General features: G+C 46.2%; 1 protein-coding gene and 1 long non-coding RNA gene across 6 annotated transcripts; one reads left to right on the top strand and one right to left on the bottom strand.

The window, feature by feature from the left end:
* Positions 1 to 3,156: 3,156 nt before the first annotated feature.
* On the bottom strand, positions 3,157 to 15,094 carry ELK4 (ETS transcription factor ELK4). 3 transcript variants are annotated; one of them, XM_042976080.1, is made up of 5 exons: positions 14,943 to 15,091; positions 8,138 to 8,353; positions 6,172 to 7,044; positions 5,304 to 5,420; positions 3,157 to 3,407 (listed from the first exon to the last, which is right to left on the bottom strand). In XM_042976080.1, exons 2-5 carry the CDS (start codon positions 8,342 to 8,344, stop codon positions 3,309 to 3,311), a joined length of 1,296 nt encoding a protein of 431 aa, XP_042832014.1. In that variant the 5' UTR covers positions 8,345 to 8,353; positions 14,943 to 15,091; the 3' UTR covers positions 3,157 to 3,308. The 3 variants fall into 3 exon arrangements, with proteins under 3 accessions (XP_042832014.1, XP_042832017.1, XP_042832016.1); XM_042976083.1 differs by lacking the exons at positions 3,157 to 3,407; positions 5,304 to 5,420 and adding an exon at positions 5,467 to 5,638 and having other exon boundaries at positions 14,943 to 15,094; XM_042976082.1 differs by lacking the exons at positions 3,157 to 3,407; positions 5,304 to 5,420 and adding an exon at positions 5,647 to 6,082 and having other exon boundaries at positions 14,943 to 15,094.
* Positions 14,203 to 22,696, top strand: LOC102971608. 3 transcript variants are annotated; one of them, XR_445629.3, is made up of 6 exons: positions 14,203 to 14,575; positions 19,054 to 19,232; positions 19,607 to 19,767; positions 20,871 to 20,957; positions 22,246 to 22,358; positions 22,481 to 22,696. It is a non-coding gene; the product is annotated as an uncharacterized LOC102971608 (long non-coding RNA). The 3 variants fall into 3 exon arrangements; XR_006213892.1 differs by lacking the exon at positions 14,203 to 14,575 and adding an exon at positions 15,401 to 16,003; XR_006213893.1 differs by lacking the exons at positions 14,203 to 14,575; positions 19,054 to 19,232; positions 19,607 to 19,767 and adding an exon at positions 20,611 to 20,772.
* The last annotated feature ends 2,112 nt before the right edge of the window (positions 22,697 to 24,808 follow it).

Here is a 24,808-nt window from a genome sequence, read left to right on the forward strand (position 1 = left end):
CAGTATGGAGAAAACTAGAAATTGTGCCCGGTGATTGGATTCAACAGTCATGCCTGTTTTGATCTCTCATACAGTATGCAAATCATCAAAGAATTCTTCCAGTTTAAAAAAAAAAAAAAAATCCAGGACCCTTTTTCATTATATACACATATACACATGCATACATGTATGTGTGTGTATACAGGTATATATATGTGTGTGTATATATACACACACATGGGCTCATGGGCTTAGTTTCCCCATCAAAATCTGAAGAAAAAAAAAAATCTCTGCTTATATAGCTTACATTGCCTTTTTTTGAGGGTTTCTGGATTATTCCATCTTGTACATATTTTTAAAAATCAATGGAAGTTTCTACCTTTGTTAAAACACACAAAATACGCCATGAGGAATGTAACCTCACAAAGGCATTGACAAACCATTAAAAAAAAGATTACTGAAGCTAGCCATGTGATTTTAATTTTGTGTTTTAAGAAATCAGCATATGAACAAGGAAGAAAATCATTTTAGAAATTATGTGAAAATCCACCCTAGGATGGAATAAATGCGGTGCTTTGCTGGCTCAGTGTGTGGCTTTGAGCCAACTGTGTTCATCCCTTCTCAGCTCTAAGGTAGTAGCTTAAAATCAGCCACAGGGGAAATAATTTAATCATGGGAATCAGCAAATGCTACAATTGAAGGATTGTTTTTTCCCCTTCAGAAAGCCTGGTTGTTAAACATTTCCCAGCATACAAATGAGTAGATACGGGCCAGAGCAGATGAAAAGCTAAGATAACCACAGATGTCTCAAAAGCTCATTCAACCTGCTCCCTTATCTTCACTTAGGCTACTTTTGCCCACCAGCAAACGTCCTGGCAAAGTGACTTGTGATGGATACCAGCTAGATACCCAACAGAAGTCTCCCCAGTGAATATGGATCTTAAGTGGTATGTCACCTTTGGATGCTAAGAACACCGGATGCTCAAAAAAACATGAAGCTGAGAGTCTTCCAGGAAGGAGGTAGTTTACTAACAGAATGGTCTGCCTCATACACTTGATCTGAGGTTGTAAACTTTCATTTGAAAAAGGAAACACACACGCACACGCACACGCACGCACATGCACACACTTCTCCACATCAGTTGATCTCAAAGAGAAAGCAGATCATCCATCTCCTGAGGCCCGCACCTCTCGGAGGCTTCCGGGGTAGGTTTATAGACAAGAGGCCTCACAAACACTGGTTCCCAGGAAGCTGCTTTGACTGAGTTTTAATGGTGCCCTTGGTTCCCAGGCACCCCTGTGCTGACACAGTTAGTCATCAAAGATATTGTCTATGAAAACAACCAATGGCTTTTCTCCTTTAATTCAAAAAGGTAAAATACTTTTGTGCTTTCAAAATTTAAAATATCTAGTTAAATCGAGCCATCAATACTTAGATTTAATGTACAAAATATTCATGAACCTAATAAAACTATCCCAAAGTGCTGCTGAGGTCTGATTCCAAAGAAGCAAGCCCACGAAGCGACTCCGCGTGGGAGAGAAGTCCACCGTCCGCTCCCCATCGCTACCGAACATTGCCTCCAGAACTGTCGCGCACCTCAGGAGCACACCTTTCAGCCGACAGCCACTGACGAACCAGTGAACGGGTCCCCAAGACGACAGGTGTGAAGACGGCTCCCTGAATGTTGTCCCTCCCTGACTACTAACTAACAGGCATGTCTCACACTGTAGCTTCTCCACACTGTACAGAAACATATTTAAAGTGAACATTCTACATCTGGAAGATGCTGGTTCCTATCAGTGTCATTTGGAGCCCTCAAAACCATACTCCCTCATTCCATTTGGTTTGGGACTCCATTACAGATCTACTTCTAGGGTTAAAAGATGAGGTTCCTAACGGGCAGTGTTGTAGTGCTGGTCGTGGCATATAATCTAATCCTAGGCTTTAAGAGCCACGTCTTCCCAAAGATTCCACTGTGATGTTGGTTATCAATTCAGCTTGGACTATCCACAAATCTGTCTCCACCTGGGGCTGAGTACCATATGACAATACTTTATAAATGTGGTAACGTAGAGATGAAGGCCTACGTTTTTCGCTACTACTGTGAACAATCCAATCCCTGTACATGAGCGTTTCCAAACAAATTCTGCTGCTCTCTAATAAAAAAACTTTTTTTTAAAGACATAACATCTTTACCTCACTATAGACTTGGAGGCTTCACTTTGCTTTTCATCTGCCTAATGACATCTTTAAAACGATCACGACCCCTAACAACCTGAAATTTAAAAGATAAAATATGCAGTGAACAGAAAAGAAAAAGTATCTTCTAACTGGGAAAGAAAGCCCCACATGTGGTTTCAAGTTATTCAACTGAATGTTTTACTCAGAGATGCCTCGAGATTTCACAACCCAGGTCCATCCTAAAAGCCATCACTTACCATCCTGTACATATCACGGGTGTGTAATTATACCACCCAGCGAGCAGACATTTCTGTGCTAGAGAGCGGGTCCCCTATTCTCACCGGTTGTTGCAAAACGTGGTCGTAAACCCCACGTTTAAAAATCTTCCTACGCTGAAACAGACCAGGCTCCATGCTGTTCACAGGTTCAGACAAGATCACACACACGGTTAAGAGACCCACCCTGATACAGGTAATAAGATGCCTTGCTGTGGACTGCTTACACATGTTATAGTTCACAGCAAAGCAGAATCTCCCCAACAGTACTGCTCTAATCTTACTTGGTGTGAACAGGAAGGAATCCTTTTCCTTCACTGCTCATACATAGCTCACTTTTAGTCTTTCAACAGAACACACTTAGTCCTAAAGATATGGCCAACTGCATTTAACATTTCTTCAACTAATATACTCAAAGCATAAATGTTTTCCTGGCCAAAGGGTCCCAATAAGGCAGAAGGAATAACTTTGTTCTTAACTGCTCCTACAAAGCATAGCTAACTGCTAAACCCCACCAAAAATTTCTTTAAACACAAAGCTCAAAATATTCAGGAGGGAGGGAAGGAGGTAGGGAGGTAGGGAAGAAAGGAAGTAAGGAAGGAGGGAGGGAAGGAAGAGGAGGAGTTACGGAGGGAGAGGGCAAGGGGGAGGGAGGTGGAGTTTAGACTCCAATTAAGGCATTTTTATATACAGTCCAACTTGAGTCATAGTCAAAGGGAATCTCAGAAAGGCATTTCAATGGGGAATGGCAAAAATCACAATAGTCTATTATCAGCATTGTAGAACTATTAATCGCTCACTTCAAATGTAATCATGTCGAATGTCTTTCTGTTTCTTTACTCCTTGGTTCTCTCATTCCACAAGTGCATAGGTTATGTTTTCTGTAGATCTGGGGAAAATGGGCCAGGGGTGGGTGGTCCATCCAGGCCAGACACAGTGAACGGTCCATGACTGTTCAGTACAGAAGGAAACTGAGAAAGAAAACAAAAACACATTATCATCCTATTACTCAACCCCAACTTTCATTTTCTGTCCCTGCTACATTCCTGGAGGCAGAAAATGAAAGCCACCTGCAGTGGCTCACAGGACAAAGGTAGTAACCATTTATCATGGAAGAACATGATGTCACAGCAGAAACTTTAAAGAAAAAAACTGTTCGTCCTACATGTTACATATTACAGTCTCCAGCCTACCTTGAAGGAAGGAACAAACCTCTGAGGCCCTCCCTTATAGCCAAAGGTATACAGGTTTACATTTAACTTCATATGAAAGTTTTAAAAAGTTCAGTAAATGACGACACGCACGACAGAGTACAATTCAATTATAAAACAAACTGCAGACTGTCAAAAAGAGGTCCGGAAAGAGATGCCCATCTATGAACTCTACAACTTGTGTAAATAGTTAGACGTATTCATTCTAGAAGAGGCTTCCCCATCATGTATTCTAAGACCAGTTCTATAGGGAGAGTCCGGGCTGAAGCCACATGAGCACTGTAGCTTTGCCTGAGGTCTCTGGTCACTCTCTAACTCAATTATCTGTGAGAGGCAAAGAAAAACATAAAAATAAAATATGAAAAATTTTCAACGCTTTCTAGTCAATAACTTAGAATGTTTTACAAAATAAAAAATGCAAAGTAGGAAGATTTTTAATTTTCTTTTTTCCTTACCATTTCATTTCCAGAAGAACAAATGAAAAGTTAAATTACAAAATGTAACAAAATCTCCCAAGGAGTCTCCCCTAAATAAGTGAATGAATCAACCAAAATAAACTCTAGGAGTTAAAAAGTCTAGGTGTCTGAGGCAAAATGATGGTTAAGAGCTGTAAGACCTTTCCTACGATCTTGGCTAAGGGATAACACAATATCCATTTCTTTTTTTTAAAGATTTTTTTAGTGTTTTATTTATTTTTGAGACAGAGAGAGATAGAGCATGAGCAGGGGAGGGGCAGAGAGAGAGGGAGACACAGAATCCAAAGCCGGCTCCAGGCTCTGAGCTGTCAGCACAGGCCTGACACGGGGCTCGAACTCATGAACCGCGAGATCATGACCTGAGCCGAAGTCAGACGCTTAACTGACTGAGCCACCCAGGCGCCCCACAACATCCATTTTTTAAAATATGTATTTAAAATGTTGATAAATGTCAATTCTAAATGAATGAGAAATGGGCGTATTTGATAAACTAAAAATTTTTCTCTTTTAAAAAGCCTCAGGTAAAAAAAAAAAAAAAAAAAGCCTCAGGTAAAAGAGAAAAGCTACGTGCAGATCCTCCTGCAAATACACACACACACACACACACACACACACACGTGTATATTTTCTTCTTTAAAAAAAAAAAAAGAGAGAGAGATTTCTAGCATTTAAAATGACAAGGAGGGGCGCCTGGGTCGCTCAGTTGGTTAAGTACTGACTTCAGCTCAAGTCATGATCTCACAGTTTGTGGGTTCGAGCCCCACGTCAGCCTCTGTGAATGCTTGCTCAGAGCCTGGAGCCTGCTTCACATTCTGTGCCTCCTTCTCGCTCTGCCCCTCCCCCACTTGTGCTCCGTCTCACTCTGTCTCTCAAAAATAAATAAATGTAAAAAAATAAAATTTTTTTTAATGACAAGGAAAGGAAATCGGGTAGGTTCAAAATCTACAGTACCGAACAATCCCTGGTCTAACTCGAACGTACGTCACAGCAAACAACGGAAAGGAGACGTTGGCTGTATTTGTCGGAGCTGTTCGCTGGCTAGAAAATCAACACTTGGAAGGCATGTTTGTTAAACACAAGTTTTATAACGATGAAACCAAAGGGTGAAGACACTGCCTTCTGGCCCCACTCTTCGTGGACCAGGCCCCAAGTGCAAGAGACAGACCTGTGGGTGTTTTACCTGGAAGAGTGTGTTAGCACCTTGCAGCCTGGCTGGACTCAGGGGAGCAACAGGGCTGAGAGTGCTCCAGAAGTGGATACTGGAGAGCAGGGGGCTCGGCGTCAGTAAGATGGGCGTCTGCAACACACAAGACAGCAACGGTCACTGAGGACTGTCTCAACCTTATAACAATACACCAGCAGCCCTGAACCCAAATATTGTCCTAGTCTCTGCCCCAAATCTCTCCAAAATTTTATCACGAGGGAAAGCTCAGAAATTATTTGTACTTGCTAAGAAAGGTCAAAATATCTTCTCACCTGTCTTTTGTAGGGTCTTTCCCAAATACAGAAACCAATCTGGTCAAGTAGAGAGAAGTAACAGGTAACTAAGTCACAAACACGGTTCCCCTTAGTAACGGGCAGTCTGGGAGTCATGTATTTAAGGTTTCGGGAGAGGTGACTGGAGACAAGCAAGTGAAGAAATGGCTAATGTAACTGTGCACACTTGTTACTCAACATCACACGAGTTGTTCTCAACGTTTCTCAGAATTTACTGTTTTCCAGCTTTTGAGGTTATCACTGTTATTTTATAAGATAACAACCAGTTCTATAAGACCAAAAAAAAAAGAGAGAGAGAGAGAGAGAGTAGTTGCTTTAGGAGGAAGTTGGAAAATATTCATCTACTTGCAGAGACCATGAATCCTTCACAACACGACTCCAAACCTTTCACTGCAGCGATCCTGACTGGGTGAGGAACGGGGTGACTTTCACAGGGTCACAGCTAACTTTTCTAAGACAAACCTAAATAGCAGCAGGAGAACCTGATGTTATAAATTCGGGATTTGTTTAAAAAGGTGAGTCGGTGGCGCTAAAAAGAAGGGGTCAGTTACCTGGGAGAACAGCGCTGGCGTGAGAGAAGCCGTGGGGAGAGACGGGCTCAATATTCCCAGCGGGCTCGGGTCGCTGCCCGTGATCACGAGGATGGGTGCCAGCTCTAACCCTTTGGGTTTCTTGGATCTCGAGGAATTCCTTGTTTTGTCCTTTTCCAGCAAAGCTGAATCCTGGTCTTTAGGCTCCAGCGACAAGTTCTCTGGAAGTTCCATGGGCTGAGAAGCCACCGAGTCGATGTCTGTGTCAAGGTCAGGGTTGGGGCTCAGCGGCGGCGAAGGCGTCCCAGGAGGCTCCTGCACAGGAGGCGGTGCGGACGCAACAGGTGGGGTGGCAAACGCGGTTGTTACGCTGCAGGCGGAGGTCGGGGCTTCCAGGGAAGGCAGTTTGGGGGAAGCCAAAGTCTCCAACGCTTGGAGAGTTTCTTCTGAGGATGGAGAAAGGCTTGGGCCGGCCGACAGGACGGCGGCCACGGGTTCAACTGGTAGCTTCTTGGAAGGCGTTGTTACGAATTTGATGACAGACGGCGTTGGCTCCCGAGGAGGCTTCTTCTCCGCCAACTTCTCAGCTGGGTTCTCGAGCTTGATCGGTTTGAAAAGCCTCTTGTTGGAGGAGTTCAAAGAGTTGAGGGTAAAGGAGGAGTACAAGCCGGAGTGTATGTAGTCGTTGCGGCTGGAGGTCCTGGCGCCAGGCTGAGGCGGCCTCTCCCTGCCCCCGCTCTCCGCATCTCTGCAGCTGCTGGTGACTTCGCCGCAGCCTACGGCTTCCCCGTCTCCCTCAATCCTGCCCACTGTCATTGGGTCCATTTTCAAGATCTCTGGGTAAGAGACAAACTTGTACACAAACTTCTGACCATTCACTTTTTTAATGATATTCTGTAGATAAACAAAATAAGCATTCTTACACTTTCTCATAAACTTACCTCCCACAGCTCATGAAAAAGCCGACCTAATAACAGACTCTATTTGGCAAGTAGTTTACCGAAGAGCTTCAAAATCATCTATGTTTATCTAGCCACACCAAAGGCAGTTCCTACCACCGTGGAGCCCAAGTTGAGTGTTTAAGTGTCTCATTAACAACTGAACCAGTATGTTACGTAAAAGGGAGATTTCAATTGCTTAACACTCTCAACCAAATATCGGCATTAAGTCAAAAATCACTGAACTGCAACCTCAAATAGTTCCAAAGGTACAAGCCATACGCATCCTGAGGAAGCGAAAAGGAACAGAACGTTACTTCTGCTGAAGTTTCCACTTCGTTCTGAAGTCCCAGTTGTTTCTTAGACAGACAGAAAAACTGGTTAAGATCAAGCTCTTCAGAGCGAAACAAATTAAGATCTCAGCTTCTCATTCCAACTCTATCCATTTGAGCCACTTATTGTACCTCAGTGCCCAAGAACGTATTCAAAGTAAGAAATTAAACAAAAAATAAATGTTAACTAAGAAACCAAACCTGTGCACTAACAGCTGTTCTTTAAGGTATTTGTGTTCCCTGGGTTAAATTAAAAAGCAAAAAGTAAATAAAGCTAAAACACAAGCATATGTGTGACAATTTTTAAGTCATGATATACACAAGAATGTTTCTTTTAGCCCTGAAATCTCCTATTTTCTGCTCCTTATTCCAACCCTGTGCTCATTTTTCCTTTAAAGATGACTGCAATTAGGAACAAAATATGTATGAGGAGTGGAACTCTGCAGAAATAGAGCTGGCACACTTACACATTTCATCCCAATTCCACACTGCTGAAGTTATCAAATAAACTGGATCAAAATAATCCAAGGCAGTCTGTGATCGTTTTGCAACGTACACAAACATCGAATCGTTATGTTGCACACCTCAAGCGAATAGAATGCTGTAGCTCAATTATGCCTCGATTTAAAAGAATTTGAAATTAACCAGGACATGAGTAGTTTCATAACCTCAACAGAAGAGAGCAACACGTCTTATTCTGAGGTGGATGCGTATTACCTTTACATAATAGTATCGGAGGGCTCGGCTGAGTTTGTCGTAATTCATGTTAGGCTTGTTCTTACGAATCCCCCAGAGACGAGCCACCTCTTCTGCCTGCAAAAGCTTGAACTCCCCATCATTAGACGTCCAGCTGATCATGTGCTTGTTCTGAGGCTCCTGTAGGAGCTGAAGGAGGAACTGCCACAGGGTGATAGCACTGTCCATAGCAGTGAGCTGAAAAGAGGCAGACAGGGAAGACACGCGATGGTATTAACAGCCACCACTCCCATAACACCCTATGCCAGGCGCTGTGCTCTAAATGTATTATTTCATAGCATTCCCCCAATAATCCTACAAGACATACTATTGCGGCCTCGTTTTACATTTGAAACCACTGATTCAGAAAGAGTCAAGTCACTCCTTGTCCGAGGCTGCACAGGTAATTGGTGGAGCTGATGTTTAAACCCAGGCAATCTGGATCTAGAGACCAAACTCGGAAGCATGCCACACTGCTTAAGAAAAGTCTTGCTGGGAGATAAAGTGAGTTCTTTAAGTCCCGGGAGCGGTCTCGGATGACGGCCAGTCACCAGAGGACCACTGCCACTACGTTTTAACTGAAAATCTCCTCCTATCCTCCGAGACCACCCTTTCAGCATCTATACAAATCAACCCAGTTGGTTTATCTGCCAGGATGTGTGTGTGGTGTGTGTGTGTGTGTGTCACAGTGGCCCAAAGATATAGGGAATAATCTACCTGTGCTCCATTGGCCTTTCTCCTCCAAACAGTTTCCGTTCTCATAAATTAATTTACATTTAAATTGGCAGCACTGAAAATTCAACAAAATGCTCCCTGATTTATTTGACAAGTTCTATCACCATTCTGCCCACAGAGCTTCCATCTGCATAAATTACTTTTTTTTTTTTTAAAGTAGGCTCTACGCCCAACGTGGGGCTTGAACTCACAGCCCTGAGATCAAGAGTCGCATGCTGTACCAACTGAGTCTGCCAGGCACCACCACACATCCTCTTTCATTTGATTAGTAGCCTTTATGTGATTCTCAAGACATGAAATTAAAAATCTTTCAATATCTCAGGTTTCAGGATTTCCCTGTTTCGGCCAGAGTTTCTCAGCTTTGGCTCTATTGTTCGGGCCAGATAATTCTTTGTTCCTGGAGGCTGTCCTGTGCACTAGGACAGTGAGTTTAACTCACTAGATGCCAGTAGCACCTCCTGACCGGTTGTGACAATCAAACATGTCTCCAGCCATTGCCAGATGTTCTCCTGGGAGACAAAATCGTCCCAGTGGATACCACTGGTTTAGGCAACAGAGCTGCAAGGAAATGTCCTCACAGAGTTATTTTCTTCACAGAACTTCAAGATTCCCATTAGGAAGAATTCTTTATGGCAGAAACTCTGCCGTCCTAAGAAGCACCGTATATATATAGCACATCCTAAGAAGCCTGTAACTGAACTATCCATGCACAAGAAAACAAAAACAAAAACCCTTCCTTTCTTTATCTAGGAATGAGATCTCAATGGACCAAAATAAGACTTGAAAACAAATTAAATCAATTCCATTAAAATACTACAAAAATAGGTAATTTGGTTGACATCAAAATGTAAAACTTTTGAGCTGCAAACAATATTGTCAGGTGAAAAGACAATCCTCAGAATGGGAGAAAATATTTTCAAGTAAGAGGCTTGTATCAGAAATACATAAAGACTTCTTACAATGAAAAAAAAAAGAAGTAAAGGAAGGCGCAAAGACATTTCTTCAAAGAAGACACACAAACTAGGGCACCTGGGTGGCTCAGTCGATTAAAGCACCGACTTCGACTCAGGTCATGATGTCGCAGTTAAAGAGTGCCAGCGTGCGTCTGGCTCTGTGCTGACAGCTCAGAGCCTGGAGTCTGCTTCAGATTCGGTGTCTCCCTTTCTCTCTGCCCCTCCCGCACTTGTGCTCTGTCTCTGTCACTCTCAAAACTGAACATTTTTAAAAAAGCGTACAAAGAATAATTTTTTTAAAAAAGACAAATTGACAATAAGCTCATGAAAAGATCCTCAACATTAGTTATTAGGGAACTGAAAATCAAAACCACGTAAGATACCACGCCACTCCTACTAGGATGGCTATAATCAATTAAGACAGACAATAACAAGTATTGGCTAGGATGTGTCAAGAGTGAAACCCTCATGCATTGCTGGTAGGAATGTAAAACGGGATAGCCACTTTGGAAAACTGTGATACTTCCTCAAAATGCTAAACAGAAATACGATCCAGCTATTCGGCTCCTAGGTATATACCCAAGAGAACCGAAAATACATGTCCAACAGACACACTTGCACAGGAATGGTCACAGCAGCATCATTCTAGAATATCCAAAAAGTAGAAACAACTCAAATGTCCATCAACTGATGATGAATGGACAAGCAAAATGTGGTGTGACTACTGGAATATTATTCAGCCGTAAAAAAACAGACTTTAGGGGCGCCTGGGTGGCTCCGTCGGTTAAGTGCCCGACTTCAGCTCAGGTCACAATCTCGCGGTCCGTGATTTCGAGCCCCGCGTCAGGCTCTGGGCTGATGGCTCAGAGCCTGGAGCCTGCTTCTGATTCTGTGTCTCCCTCTCTGCCCCTCCCCTGTTCATGCTCTGTCTCTCTCTGTGTCAAAAATAAATAAACATTAAAAAAAAAAAAAAAAACGGGGGGGGGGGGCCTGGGTGGCTCAGTCGGTTGAGCGGCCGACTTCGGCTCAGGTCATGATCTCACGGTCCGTGAGTTCAAGCCCCGCGTCGGGCTCTGTGCTGACAGCTCGGAGCCTGGCGCCTGTTTCGGATTCTGTGTCTCCCTCTCTCTGACCCTTCCCTGTTCATGCTCTGTCTCTCTCTGTCTCAAAAATAAATAAACGTTAAAAAAAAAAACAAAAAAACAGACTTTAGTACTGGTACATGCTACAACATGGACAAACCTTGAAAACATTGTGTTAAGTGAAAGACACCAGCCACAAAGGCCACATATTTTATTTCGATTTATATGAAATGTTCAGAAGAGGCAAATGTATCAGACACAATGTAGATCAGAGGTTGCCAGGAGCTGGGTGGAGAGAAGAATGGGGAGTGACTGCTTATGGGATGATATAAATAAAAGACTGCAATGGTGGTTACACAACTCCCTGAACACACTAAAACCGCTGTCTTGTACAACTTCAGTAGATGAATTTTATCTCAAAGATGTTAAAAACACTACAAACATTACAAAAGCACGGGCCTCAGAAGCCTAATTCTAACAATGTGTATGTAACTCACAAAGGATAGGGTCCTTAAGGGTCAACTATTTCCGCTCCCAAAAAAGGCAGGAGAAACCGAAGTGGAAGATTTCTGGGTTTCCCTAACTTTTCTGAGACACTCAAAAATGTCTTCCAATAATCCTCACTCGTCCCTTTGAAGCCGGCTGTGCAGATATGGTCATCCAAAAGCAGAGATGGGAAAATAAGAAAGAACAGAAAGCAGGAGATGACCCCAGTCTCAGTTAATGGAGAAGCTGAGGCCGTGAGTCCAAGTCTTCCATCAGAGTCACACTCTGTTCACCAGGGAAACCACTCCCTGGATGCATAACAGCATTCCTGCCAGCAGCTGGGTATAAAGAAGTATTACATATTAAACACTAAGTGACAATAGCCTAGAACTATGAAGTGCAACTTTAATATTAAGTAACCATGTCCACTTAATCTCTGCCATGGCCTCACTTAAACTGAGTTGAAAAGGTAGTTTTAGGGGCACCTGGCTGCTTAGTCAGTTAAGTGTCCAATTCTCGATCTCAGCTCAGGTCATGATGTCACGGTTCATGGGTTTAGGCCCATGAATTGTCAGGCTCTACACTGACAGTGTGGAGCCTGCTTGGGATTCTCTCTCTCCCTCTCTCCCTCTCTTTCTCTCAAAATAAATAAACTTTAAAAAATAAAAATTAGGGGCGCCTGGGTGGCTCAGTCAGTTAAGCGTCCGACTTTGGCTCAGGTCATGATCTCACGGTCCATGAGTTCAAGCCCTGCATCAGACTCTACACTGACAGCTCAGAGCCTGGAGCCTGCTTTGGATTCTGTGTCTCCCTCTCTCTGTCCCTCCTTCACTGATGCACTCTCTCTCTCTCTCTCTCTCAAAATTAAACATTAAAAATAAATAATAATAATAAAAATTTTAAAAAGTGGTTTTACATTATGATCCATCAAGTATGGGGGGGGGGGTATCGTTTCTCTCAATTTACCAGAGATAATGATGCCTGTTTATGGCTTTTAATTACATATGTTTAACACCTAAATGATTTTTTTTCAGTCTAAACCTGTTCAAAGTACTTTCTAATAAATTTTTAGCTTAACCAAAGAACTGTCTCCATATTTCCAGATATCATCTTCATATCAATAATGCTTATGGGGTTGGGATGTGGGCGTGTGTGTGTGTGTGTGTGTGTGTGTGTGTGTGAGAGAGAGAGAGAGAGAGAGAGAGAGAGAGGAAGAGAGAACACCAGTGGGAGGGGAAAGGGAAAGGGGAGGAGGGGAGACAGGGAAGGGAAAAAAGAGAACTGAATCTCAAAACAATCACAAATTTGGTACCTCTAATTTGTTTTTGGAAAAATTCCCAAACGTAATCCTAGAATATTAATACCTATCACATAGACAATGCATGGACCCTACCGGTTAACAGCGACTAAGATATGCACACAAAGACACATATAACCATCCACATCTCCACCAAGAGCACACAGGTGCCGTCCTGAGCGGAGGGGAGGCTCCCGAAAGTACGGAGGCTCCCAAAGGGGTTCGGGGTACACTTTCCAACTTCCATCTTCCCAAGCTGGTTACTAAGGGGCCAGGACACGGACAGAGTCAAGTGCTGGTGGGCGCTACTTCAGGCCGAACTTAGCTGCCCTGGGAAACGCTGAGGCTTCTTTAGGGCTCAGCAGCGCCTCCGGGAGAGGAGGTTGTTGAGAATCAAAGAAAAAGGGCCTTGTGGTTTTGGAATGAAGTACTGGAAAAGAATTGTCTTTTCCCAAAAACTAACAAAGATATAAAATGGACATCTCCAGTGGGTACCTTAAAGGAGTATTTTCTTCATTCAATTTTAACAACAGGTTATACTCTTTGACTGAAAAGTTGGTGAACCTCTGGGTATACAGTCAGGTTGAGCCTCTTCATTTTAGTTCCTAAACGTGTGCTACTGATATGAAATTCAATGATTTCCTCAGCCATAAAAAAGAACGAAAAGGAAAAAAAAAATCCAGAAGACAATTAAAAACGTGAAACGAAAAAAACAAAAAATACAAATACTTTTATTCTAGCTACTTATCAATAAAAACCTTTACTTTCCTTCACAGGAAAACCCACGTTTTCTAAAATGACAATTTTAAAAGAGTTCTTCAGAAGTCTGATGAGGGAAAGAAATACGTGTTGCAAATCAAAGAACTGATTTTTGAGGAGTTAATGTTGAAAACATAATTGATTCTACCTTGACACTTGAAAGGTAGCTCTATCCCTATGCTAAGCTGAAAGAAGGTATGTTGACATAACCTATTAGGGAAAGGAAGTCTCCAGTAAATGAAACTTTTTCCACCCTAAACATGTTTATAATACACATAGTCCAGTTGCTGCGGTGACCCACAGCCCGACTATTTTTCAGAAACAGCAGCCAAAACCCAAATAATAAAGGCCTCCAAATTCAGCGTGCTGCTTAAATAAAACAAAACCAAATTATGAAATGTAACAAGACTTGTTTTGAATCAAAATCATCATCGTTGAAAAATAATCAGGAGTCTCTTAACTGTACCCTATATTAAAACAATAGTAAAATTATAGCTACATTGTGGTAAAACTCGAAGGGCAGTATTTCCCTAAGAACATAATGAATTTCACTCATGCAGGGAGAAAGGAATTCCTGACGGGGAAGGGGTGGCGAAGGGGTGGGAAACTGAATCACAGCTACATGTTAACGAAAACACCGCTGACAGTCCTAAATATTAAAGCACCGAGTCTTCCACGTAGCGGGGTGGTGGCTGGGAGACGGCAAAGAGATGAAATTGTCGAGATAAGGAGTAAGACTCCAGAGTCTTCAGGTGAATGCCCTAAACTTCAAACAGCAACATCCGGGGGAAAAGTCAACTGTGTATCCTTTGACTAGTTCAGTCAACAATACCCCTTATTTCCTGCCGAGGCCACTTAATAGCCCGCCCCCCCCCCCAAAGGCGTTTCCGATTGACCCTCCCAGGAACCTAGAAACGACCAGCCTCGACGCAGCTGTACATTAAGCGGAAAGTAAAGGGGGCAGGGGGCTCGCGGGAGACAAGTAGAAAAAGAAATGAAACTTGACACCGGATGAATAGCGAACTTGGGGAGAGGCAGAGACTAGGGTGACCGTGTGCCCCGGAGCAGATCAAAGTCCGGGGAAGAGCCGCAAACTCACGCGGCCTGGGTAAGCACTGAATTACTGTACTTTCATTTTCCAACTTCCTGTCACCACAAAGAGTCAGAATTCGCCCCCCCTCCCCGAGGCAAAAAGCCACTGCCACCCGGCGCCCCAGGGACCTCGCGGCACTAAATAAGGGGCGAAGCAGGGGACGGGACGCGCCGAAGTCCACCTGCGCGCCGCGGGGCAGCGGGCGGGGCAGGCCCCAGGGGAGCGCGTGCCCGCCCGCCCCCGCCGCCACGCTCACTTCCTGTTGTGCCGCCTGCCCCCCGGGCCCCGGCCTCCGCCCCCGCTCCCCGCGGCTGGGGGGCGGCGGCCGCGAGCACCCGACGGGGCGCGGGATGGACGGGGGCGCGCGGGGCCGGCCGCTCACCGAGGCCGCGCGCGGGGCTCCCTCCGGGTTTCCGCCTCGAGCGCGATGCTTCTCTCCGCCCGCCGCCGCCTCACGCAGGGAGTTCGAGGACGGCGCGGCGGCCGCGGCGACCCCCGCGGCGGAGCCGGAGAAGGCGGCGGCGGCCCAGCCGAGCCCGCCGGGTGCCCGCAGCCGCCCGCATCGCCCGCCGCCGCCGCGCCCGCCGGGGCTCCTCGCGCCCCGCCCTCCCCGCCCCCGCACGCGGCGGTGGCGGCGGCGGCAGCGGCGCGGGTCGTGGGGCCGCTACCCGCCGGGCGCGCGCTCGGGGCGTTCCTCGCCGGGGCCCGGCCTGCCAGTCTCTCCGCGGCCGCCGCCACTCTCAAACCCCCCGGCTGCGTCCGGGCCCCTCCCAGGCGCCGTAGCCGCCGCGCGTCACTTCCGGGGGCGGGAAGGGTGGGGCGGCTGTGGGAGTAGGACTGAGAACTGCGGCCGTCCAGAAGCCCGGGTCCGGGGGTCCCGGGAAGCGGGTGTGCGCGTGGGCGCAGTGAGGATGCCCCCTGGAGCTCCGCACCCGCCGCTCTCCGCCGGACTGAGTGGCTACTAACAGCCTCCTGAAGCGCCCGACAGAGTCCGCAGCACCAAAGCTGCCATCTGTGCGGGGGAGGGGGGGGGGGGACACCTCGGACGGCTTGGGGCCTCACCGCATCTCCCGCGCCCGATAGTGGAGGTGGCGCTCGCCGGGACCACCTTTGTTGTTGCTAAGCTGAAGCGTGAGGGCTTCTCTCTCCCCGGCCACTTGTCCTGCCTTGACCCTGGCTAGATGGACGGGGGAGTTGGTGCCGCTGCAGCTTGTTCATCCAAGTACCTGCTCCCAGGACGCTAAGAACACCCCCGGTGAATATTATGTCAGCACTGTGGCTCGCTAGCTCGGGGACTGACAAATGGAGTCAGACCTGGAATCCAGTCGTGGCCTTGTCCCTCACTAACTTCCAGATCTTAGTAACTTTAACCTCCCCAAAGCTTCATCATCTGTAAAATGGAGAGAACCCAGTCTCAGAGTTGTGATGATTAAAGCAGATAAGGTGCATAAGTCACCTAGCAGAGTTTCTACCACATAGGTTCTCGTAAACAGACTTCCTAAGGAATCAAGCCACACTTGATATTAGCGACTAGTTGAGTAATTTAGCAGCAGCAGAAGAGATGTGCAGTCTGTAAGCTGGACTCCTGAACCCTCGAAGAAATCGCTTGCATATTCTTTTTAACAAGAAGCCAGCTAGGCCGATGTCTGAGTTACTTGGTCATATACTAGCTGTAAGACCTGCAGTGAGTTACTTAACCTCTCTGAACCTCAGTTCCCCATGTTAAATGAAGATAAGGTGCAGCGTTGCTGAAAAGATCAAATGAGATAAAGACTATAATGTGCTTCGTGCATTTCCTGGCACATAGTAGACACCCAGTAAACGATGATATCATTTACTTTTGCCTCCACCTCACCCCCCCCAATTGAATTCAAGGTAAAATTAATTGAACTCACAGAGTAAAATATGATCCTATAATCCCTGTGTAGGCTTTTGGAAGAGAATTGGCACTTCATTTTATTTCCAACCTCCTGCCCTAGTACAGAGTAATTGTAACACGGAGGTATTCCTGTAAGACCAGCGCTACCAAAAGATGTTAGCTTTCTAAAAATAATTTCACCGGAGGATGTAAACATATTTTCATTAAGAGGAAACCTGCAATAACTGAAAAACACCAGCACTCTTGGCCTCTGATATAAAAAATTTTCCTTACAGCAGTTTCCATTTTAGAAACGGAGAGGAAAAAATAAGAATTATTAAGGTAGGCTATTTAAGATACACTCTTGGAAACATTTGTTTATAGAAAGATCTCATTCTAAACCTTGTATCAAGAACAGTTAAGGCTAGGGGAACTCTTGTACCGACTAGCCTGTTGTCCCCAAGCTACAGTAAACATCTGATTCAGCCCCAGGGTCTATTGTATCACAACCCCTTTAACACTGAGCTGATAGTATTGTCAATTGCAGTGTATTTTTGGAAAAGATCCTACTTTGGGAGTTCTCAAATTAGTCCTAGCAAGTCTGCTTTTAAATTGACTTTTTTTTTTTTTTTTAAATAGTACATGTTGACCGCAGAGAAACTAGAAGATAAGTCAGATTTCAGATTAGTGAACTTGGGGGGGGGGGGTGGTGGATATTATTGTGCCTGCTTTTCCCACTCAAGATTCTATAAATACAGAATCTCTCTCCATGGTTCCTCACACAACAGATGGTTGTTTTTGCAAACTCCATGGTGGTTATGTTGCTTTTTTGTTACTTCGGTCACTTTCTCACTCAATAGGTAGATTTCCAATGGTAGCCTTGGCTACTCAGGGCTATGCCAATTAAATTTGCAGATTTTCTTTAAGTATTTAATATGTGTTTTTCTGCTTGAACTGCCCTAAAATTGTGTTTTTTAAGCAATCGAGTTATCCCAGCCCTGCCAGCTCTGCTCCCCTAATTTAATTACATTTCCTATCCCAAGAACACCTAGTTCTTAACGATTATTTCTTAAAGCAACTTCCCTTTCCGTCTCTTCTTTTTCACTGCTTCATCATTACCCCAAATTAGTGTCCCTTTTTCCTAGAGAAATATTTCATGGACTCTGACTGAGCAAGCATGGAACCATCCGATTGCCTGTTCTGTCTTCCCCAGCCATGTGTTGTAGCACATGAAATAAACAAGAGAGAAGTTTAAGTCAGAGGAAGCATCAACACCCCCACATAGGGTCAGATGTGAAGTATGGCTGACACGAAAGAATAAAAATCTGGGATTTCTCGGTTCTAGCTTTTCAATCTCCCTAAACTCCAGACTTGATCTTCTTGAGAAAATCCTTATGACTTATCCCTTCTGGGCCTCACTTTCAACATCTTTAAAAAATAAAAGATAGGGGCGCCTGGGTGGCTCAGTCGGTTGAGCGTCCGACTTCGGCCCAGGTCATGATCTCGCGGTCCGTGGGTTTGAGCCCCGCATCAGGCTCTGTGCTGACAGCTCGGAGCCCGGAGCCTGTTTCAGATTCTGTGTCTCCCTCTCTGTCTGACCCTCCCCTGTTCATGCTCTGTCTCTCTCTGTCTCAAAAATAAATAAACATTAAAAAAAAATTTAAAAATAGAAGATATTCATACCTTTCAGCTTGTAGTCTGTGGTGGATGGAGGAAAAGAAGAAGACAGTCGATCAAACTATGCTTTGAGTACTTGTTGAATGACCCTATAGTTATGACATTTGTAGGACTTGAAATGTAAGGTTATCACTGAAAATAGAATGCAGGCTAACTGGATACTGAATATGGCAGCATTTGCCAACCCCACTACCTGCCAAGGCCCTAAAATTCACCAAAGACAACCAGTAACATGCTGGTTAGAAGTATCTTTACACTAAGACTATTTTTCTGGGCAAAGAAGTTCCATCCCCAACAAGACTTATAATCAGAGGCTATTCAAGGTCCAGAGAAAAGCGTCCTTGAATAAGGTATTTGTAGCCTCTGAACTATGAGGGAAGCTCATGGAAAAATCTTTCAGCCCTAGCTGTAATCTTCACCCAACTCCCTGTTTTCCCACAGAGGACATGACAAGACATGACTTACTGCAGTTACGTGCCTGGGGCGTAGTACCTGCCTCACACATTTCATGACCTATCCCAAACACACCTCAAAAATAACCGCGTATTCTTTTCTTCATTGGAATCTACGCCCAGCCTACTTCTTCCCTCCTCCACTAAGGTTTTTTTTAACTTAAGACAATTTTATTGGTCTTTGAAACAGGTACTTTCTCTTAGCTGTGAAAATTGATACAGAATATGTACTAGAGAAGAAGAACAGAGCCGATCACCTCTTTCCTAATTGCCCTTTGCAAAAGATGCAGCTTGATGGGCAAAAGTTCATGAAATCCACCTTGTGGGTAACCGTATAAGATTCTGTGTGGTTTGACTAACTCATTGTAGGATATGTACTTCTCTGAATTCTAAGCCAGAAGTTTTGCTTCCTCTCTTGTGTGTTTTATGGCAACTGACTTGAAAATTTTTTTTTCACTTAAAATTAATTCAGATACGACCACTGAAAGGTTTTGTTCATTTTTTAGGAATTGTCGCTCGTGGACCAGCGACACTGGCACCCTCAGAGACCATTATTGCTATCCACGACTTCCATGGGTTTTAGAGTCCCCCCCACCCCCTGCATTATCTCTTTTGATCCTATTGACATAGACAAAGAATTCGGCTAAGGATCCAGAGATGCCGGGGAAGGAAAAGTCAGGCTGGGGTAAGTGCAGCTCTTACAGCGGTGTGCTTTGTGGTGAGGAGGGAGAGGGAGGGAAATTACCACCTCCCACCGCATTCAGGAACATTTCCGGAAAGAGGTGGAGTTTGAAAGACTTGGTGCTAATTCAAAAATGTGTAATGCCAGCTTTTTTCTGCCTTACTTTATTTATCCAGCTGCGAAACAAAATTAGTTTTGCCATGCTAAAGAACGCCTGGCTGGTGAGTTGGATACCCACTTCAGAAGTGGGACACAGCCACCGGCTTCCCTCCTTCAGACTCTCAAGGAAGAAAATTTGAATTCTGTCTAGGCTCACCCCATAAAATTGGGAAATTGTTGGTCTACAGGGCTTAATCCCCCCTCCTTCTTTCTCTCAGATTCTCCCTGCTTCTTAGAAAATGCAGCTGTGATGCATGTAACCGATTATGTCTAGAAATCAGACTCCAATGACAGAGCCCGGAAGTGGAGGGAGAACAGGGGCTCTCCTATGATGGAAAAGAATCCGATGACAAGGTCTCATGGAGCAAAGAGAATTCTGGTTAGGTTTTGTTTGGAATTCTATCCCTGCCCTGTGTGTGTATACCTTATCTGTGTTTTTTTGCTTCCTCCCCACCCCCAACCCCAGCCCTCTCCCTCGGACTTGTTTTTCTTTCCCTGTCTACTTTTCCTTTCCCTTAATATTTTTAAAGCTTATTTATTCACTTATTTTGGTAATCTCTACACCCAATGTGGGGTCAAAGTAAGGAACCCAAGGTCAAGAGTCACATGCTCTTCCAACGTAGCCAGCCAGGCACCCCTTTCCCTTTTGACCTCTCTGCCTTAACCCTGCCACTGGCAGCCTTGAGAATTTATTAGCCATGAAAAGTGGTCCTTAGGCCTGAGAAGATTTCATATCAATAAATATATCTTTGGGAGCACAGGGCTGGCTCAGTTGGTAGGGCATGTGACTCTTGATCTCAGGGTTGTGAGTTCAAGCTTCACGTTGAGGGCAGAGTTTACATAGCAAAGAAAGAAAGAGAGGAAGGGAGGGAGGGAAGGAGGGAGGAAGGGAGAAAGAAAGAAAAGAAAGAAAGAAAGAAAGAAAGAAAGAAAGAAAGAAAGAAAGAAAAAGAAAAAGAAAGGAAGAAAAGAGAGGAAGGAAGGAAGGAAGGAAGGAAGGAAGGAAGAATTAAGCAATGCTTTATAAAATGTATATGTAATTTTTAAGCATTAACTGTGTGCCGAGCACTGCACTGGACACAGGAGATGCAAAGATGACCGAGACCAGTCTCTTTCTTTAGAAGTTTCTAAAAGAGGAGGGGCTACAACCCATTGTGACACAGGAGGGGGTGTTAGTTAAATAGGGGTGAAGACTGTGCTGGGGGAAGGGAGGAAGGTCAGAGGCTCCTGGCGTCCTGGGAGGGGGGTACTTGGAGGAAGCGGGAGAGGGTTTGGAGGGCAACGTTCTGTTTGGGATGCTCTGCCTGTTCCCCTGCCCAGCTGGGCTCATGGGGCCGGCTCCTACGTTAGGTCTCAGCTCAGCTCCGATGTCACCTGCTCTAGGGTGTGTGACCTCCACTGTCTTCTGTGGCGGCCAGCGCTGACCCTGCTTGTGGCCTTCACCACGCTCACCTTAAGTTTCTCCTCTGTTCCACCCTTCAGACCGAGTCCTCCAGAGGAGAGCCTAGATCTCAGTCACCTTTCCAGTCCGGGACGCGGTGGCGCAGGCCCTCTGCCAGGTGCTGCTCAGTAAGTACTAACGGGGAGACTAGATCAGCGGGGCCAAGGGGGGCCCGGGCGCAGCCCAGCGTTGCTGAAGGGAGGTGCAGGTGCGCTAGACCCAAAGCTTGAGCCCGCCCCCCTCGCCTCCTCTGCTCGGTGCGGCCGCTCTGGCCTCTCCCGGGTGCTGAGTTCTCACCTCTCCATCCTGCCGGTCAGCACGGTGGCTCTCGCCTGTCCTCAGAAAACTTCCCCTTCAGCCATCAGCCTATCTTTTCCTCCCTTTCAGTATCAAACTTCAAAAAATAATGGTTTCTATTTGCGGCCCACACTTTCTCAGCTTCCACTCACTCTCCAATCTCCCGGATATGTCTGCTGTCCCCACCACTGACTCTTTGAGGCACCACCCCACCCACCGTCTCCCAGTCCTCCTCAGGCCCAGCTTAAGACATCCCCTCTTTAGGTAAACACTCTCTGACCTTCAAAGCAGGCTTAGGTGTCCCATCTTGGTGCCTTCCAGGAGACGCTGGGCTCTCTTAGCCTCCATGATTCTCCCTCTAGCTCTCTAACCAGTTTTTGTCTCCTCTGTCTTTGGACTGTGGTCCCCTGACTCACGCCCCACGCGGGACCTCATTCTCTCCAAGGCTTTCTTCACCACCCAAAATGCTGAGGACCCCCAACCTTTATTTCTGACCCCAAATTCTCCCCTGACCTCTGGATCCCTGTCTCCCATTTCCTACAGGGTTTCTCCTTCTGAATATCCTCATAACCTTTCCATCTCAGAATATATGACTTGGGCGCCTGGGTGGCTCAGTCAGTTAATCGTCCAACTTCGGCTCAGGTCATGATCTCGTGGTTCGTGGGTTGGAGCCCCGCATCGGGCTCTGTGCTGACAGCTCGGAGCCTGGAGCCTGCTTCGGATTCTGTGTCTCCCTCTCTCTCTGCCCCTCCCCTGCTCTCTCTCCCTCTCTCTCTCTCTCTTTCAAATACAACTAAACATTAAAGTATACACATATACATGTATATATGTACATGTATATATATGTGCATAAGTATATATATATATATATATATATATACCTTAAACTCATTGCCTATACCTGCCACCTGAACCAAATCCTCCTTCCTTTTCCAACTGAAAGCGCCACCCAGACCGCTCATGTACCCTAACCGTTCCTTCTTCCTCACCCTGCATACGCATTCCATGGTCTGTTGTACCTCCTCTCTAGAATATCTCACATCCATCCCCTCCCCAGGGCTCTCAGTGTCTCTTGCCAGGACTATGGCAAGCCTTCTGCTTTCTCTTCCCGGCTTCCAGGCATGTCAGCCCACGTCCACACTGCCACAAGGGAACCTTCTGGAACACACACTTGACTGCAACACTCATCTGTTTCAGAGTGTCCAACAATTGATTTCCCTGCTGCTTCCAAGGTAAAGTCCAAACTCGAACCTGACAGACCTGTGATGGGCAAGGTTTAAAGGCCACGTCACCCGGTGATCATCACTAATCACTGTTTTGATCAGTGACCCTTTCCATTCCGATCCCTTTTCAGCCTAATCCAGCCTCACGAACTACAGGCCCTCGAACACGTCCAACACCACCAGGACTCCAGTCTTTTGTCAATACTGCGGTCTCAGCCTGGACCGTCCCCTCCACTCCACACAGTTCCCTGAAAGCGAACAGTGTGGCTGTCATCTTCGCACAACCCGTGTGTCCCAGCCTTGTGCCTGGCACATAATAGGGACTTAGTAACTTTTGAATAAAGAGCTCCCAGATTTAAAAAAAAAATTTTTTTTTTTTAATATTTACTTATTTTGAAAACGAGAGAGTGAGATGATCCCAAGCAGGCTCCTCACTGTCAGCGCAGAGCCCGACACAGGGCTCGAACTCACGAACCGGGAGATCATAACCTGAGTCAAGATCAAGAGATTAACCGGCTGAGCCGCCCAGGCGCCCCAGAACTCCCAGTTCTTAGTGTCACTTCTTCACTGCTTCTCCCGGCCCCAGCGAGATGTGATTGTGGCTTCCGGGCTTCATTCATTTAACAGATTTCGTGAGTTCCTGCTACGTTTCAGGCACTGTGCTAATGGGGGGGGGGAGGGATACGAGAAAGTTCAGTCTAGGTTAATAGACTGTCAAGTAAATAATTATAACACTGAGGTAGGTACCGTGATGAGTCCTCTGTCACGCACCTTTGCCGTAGAGAAACTAATACGAAAAGCCAAACGATGGCCATGCTCTTTGGGGAGCATGGTGTCTGGGCAGCGGGAAGGGGTTGGATGAATCAATCGTTCTGTGACACCTTGGTCCATTCAGGCTATTCTAACAAGGTACCACAACCTGTGTAGCTTCCAAACCACAGAAATGTATTTCTTTTTTTTTTTTTTTTTTTTATTTATTTTTGGGACAGAGAGAGAGACAGAGCATGAACGGGGGAGGGGCAGAGAGAGAGGGAGACACAGAATCGGAAGCAGGCTCCAGGCTCCGAGCCATCAGCCCAGAGCCCGACGCGGGGCTCGAACTCACGGACCGCGAGATCGTGACCTGGCTGAAGTCGGACGCTCAACCGACTGCGCCACCCAGGCGCCCCACAGAAATGTATTTCTCACAGTTTTGAAGGCTGGGAAGCCCAAGAGGAAGGCATCAATGTGGTGGAATTCTGGTGACAGCCTGCTTCTTGGTTCACAGCTGTCAGCCCTCTCTGTGCCCTCACGTGGTGGAAGGGCTGAGGAACCCCTGTGGGGTCTCTTATACAAGGGCACGAATCTCATTCGGGAAGGTGCCACACTCATGACCTAAGCACCTTCCAAAAGCTCTACTTCCCAACACCGTCATCTTGGGGCACCCATGTGTATGACACACAGCTTCATACGGCACGGACCAACCTGTTGGGCGGGGGGAATGGTCACGTTTCCTCCTCTCCGGACCCCACTATTTGTGGCAATCGGTCATTCTCCACCGCCCCGTATCAAAGAATCCCAGGGTTAGAGGTACTTAAGAAGAGTGTAGACCAACCATTCCTTGTGCATGAATCTCCTCCCTGACACGCACCAAGCACTTGTCCGGCCCGTGTTCCGGGACTTCCAGTGCAGAGAACGCCCGAGCCCCCGCAGCAGCCCAGTTACCCCTCGACTCTCGCAGTCTGTGTTCCCGGAGCCTTCCCTCAGCCCTGCGCTCCGGAGAACACGGTACAACCCCATTCCTTCCTCTCCAGGGCAGCCCTTCCGACAGCTGCTGAAGACTGCTCCCCAGCCCCCTGAGGGGGTCTCTCCCGCGCTGAACACATCCTCCTTTCCTTCACCTTCCTCACACGATGGGGTTTCAAGTATCCTCACCGTCTTGCCCATTGCCTTTGCTCTAAATAGGATGGGCAGTTACTGTCGTGGCCAGATGGGCTTTCTCTTTGACCCAAAGAGAAAAATCCATCATAAGCTTCATACAAGCCAAAAAGCAAAAACAAAAACAAAAAACAAACAAACAAAAAAGCCCCATTACACCTAAGGTTTGAAAATGGGCTGCTGGCTGCCTCACCGCTCCAGATACCCCGCCACCCACTGCACCCCCAGCACCCCCCAGCGTAACTAGGAAGGCAGAAGGCATGCACTAAAAATGTTCTTTTTTAAAAGATGTGAGCACTACCGCTGGAGATCTGTATTTTCAGAAGTTTTCTGTGAGCTCACTGAAATGAAGGCGTGGGCCACCTCCACCATTCGTCCCCCCGCAGGGACAGTCTCAGCTTCCCAGCCTAGCAAAGCCGGCACTGCTCTGAGCCAGCTCTCGACAGAGTAATGAGGAGGTGAGGCCTGTGGCCCCCACCGTCCTCCCCGTCCCCTGTCTCCCATTGTCCTGAGTGCCCCCCCTTGCCTCCAAAGCATGCCGA

The sequence above is a fragment of the Panthera tigris genome, chromosome F3 (genome assembly GCF_018350195.1).
Source record: "Panthera tigris isolate Pti1 chromosome F3, P.tigris_Pti1_mat1.1, whole genome shotgun sequence".
NCBI lineage: Eukaryota > Metazoa > Chordata > Mammalia > Carnivora > Felidae > Panthera > Panthera tigris.

Coding starts and splice junctions, on each gene's coding strand:
- ELK4 (XM_042976080.1), bottom strand. CDS start 8,344: ATGGACAGTGCTATCACCCTGTGGCAGTTCCTCCTTCAGCTCCTACAG. Junction 7,045..8,137: donor TCCGATACTATTATGTAAAG/GTAATACGCATC, acceptor GTTTATCTACAG/AATATCATTAAAAAAGTGAA. Junction 3,408..5,303: donor GTGCTAACACACTCTTCCAG/GTAAAACACCCA, acceptor TTTCTTTCTCAG/TTTCCTTCTGTACTGAACAG.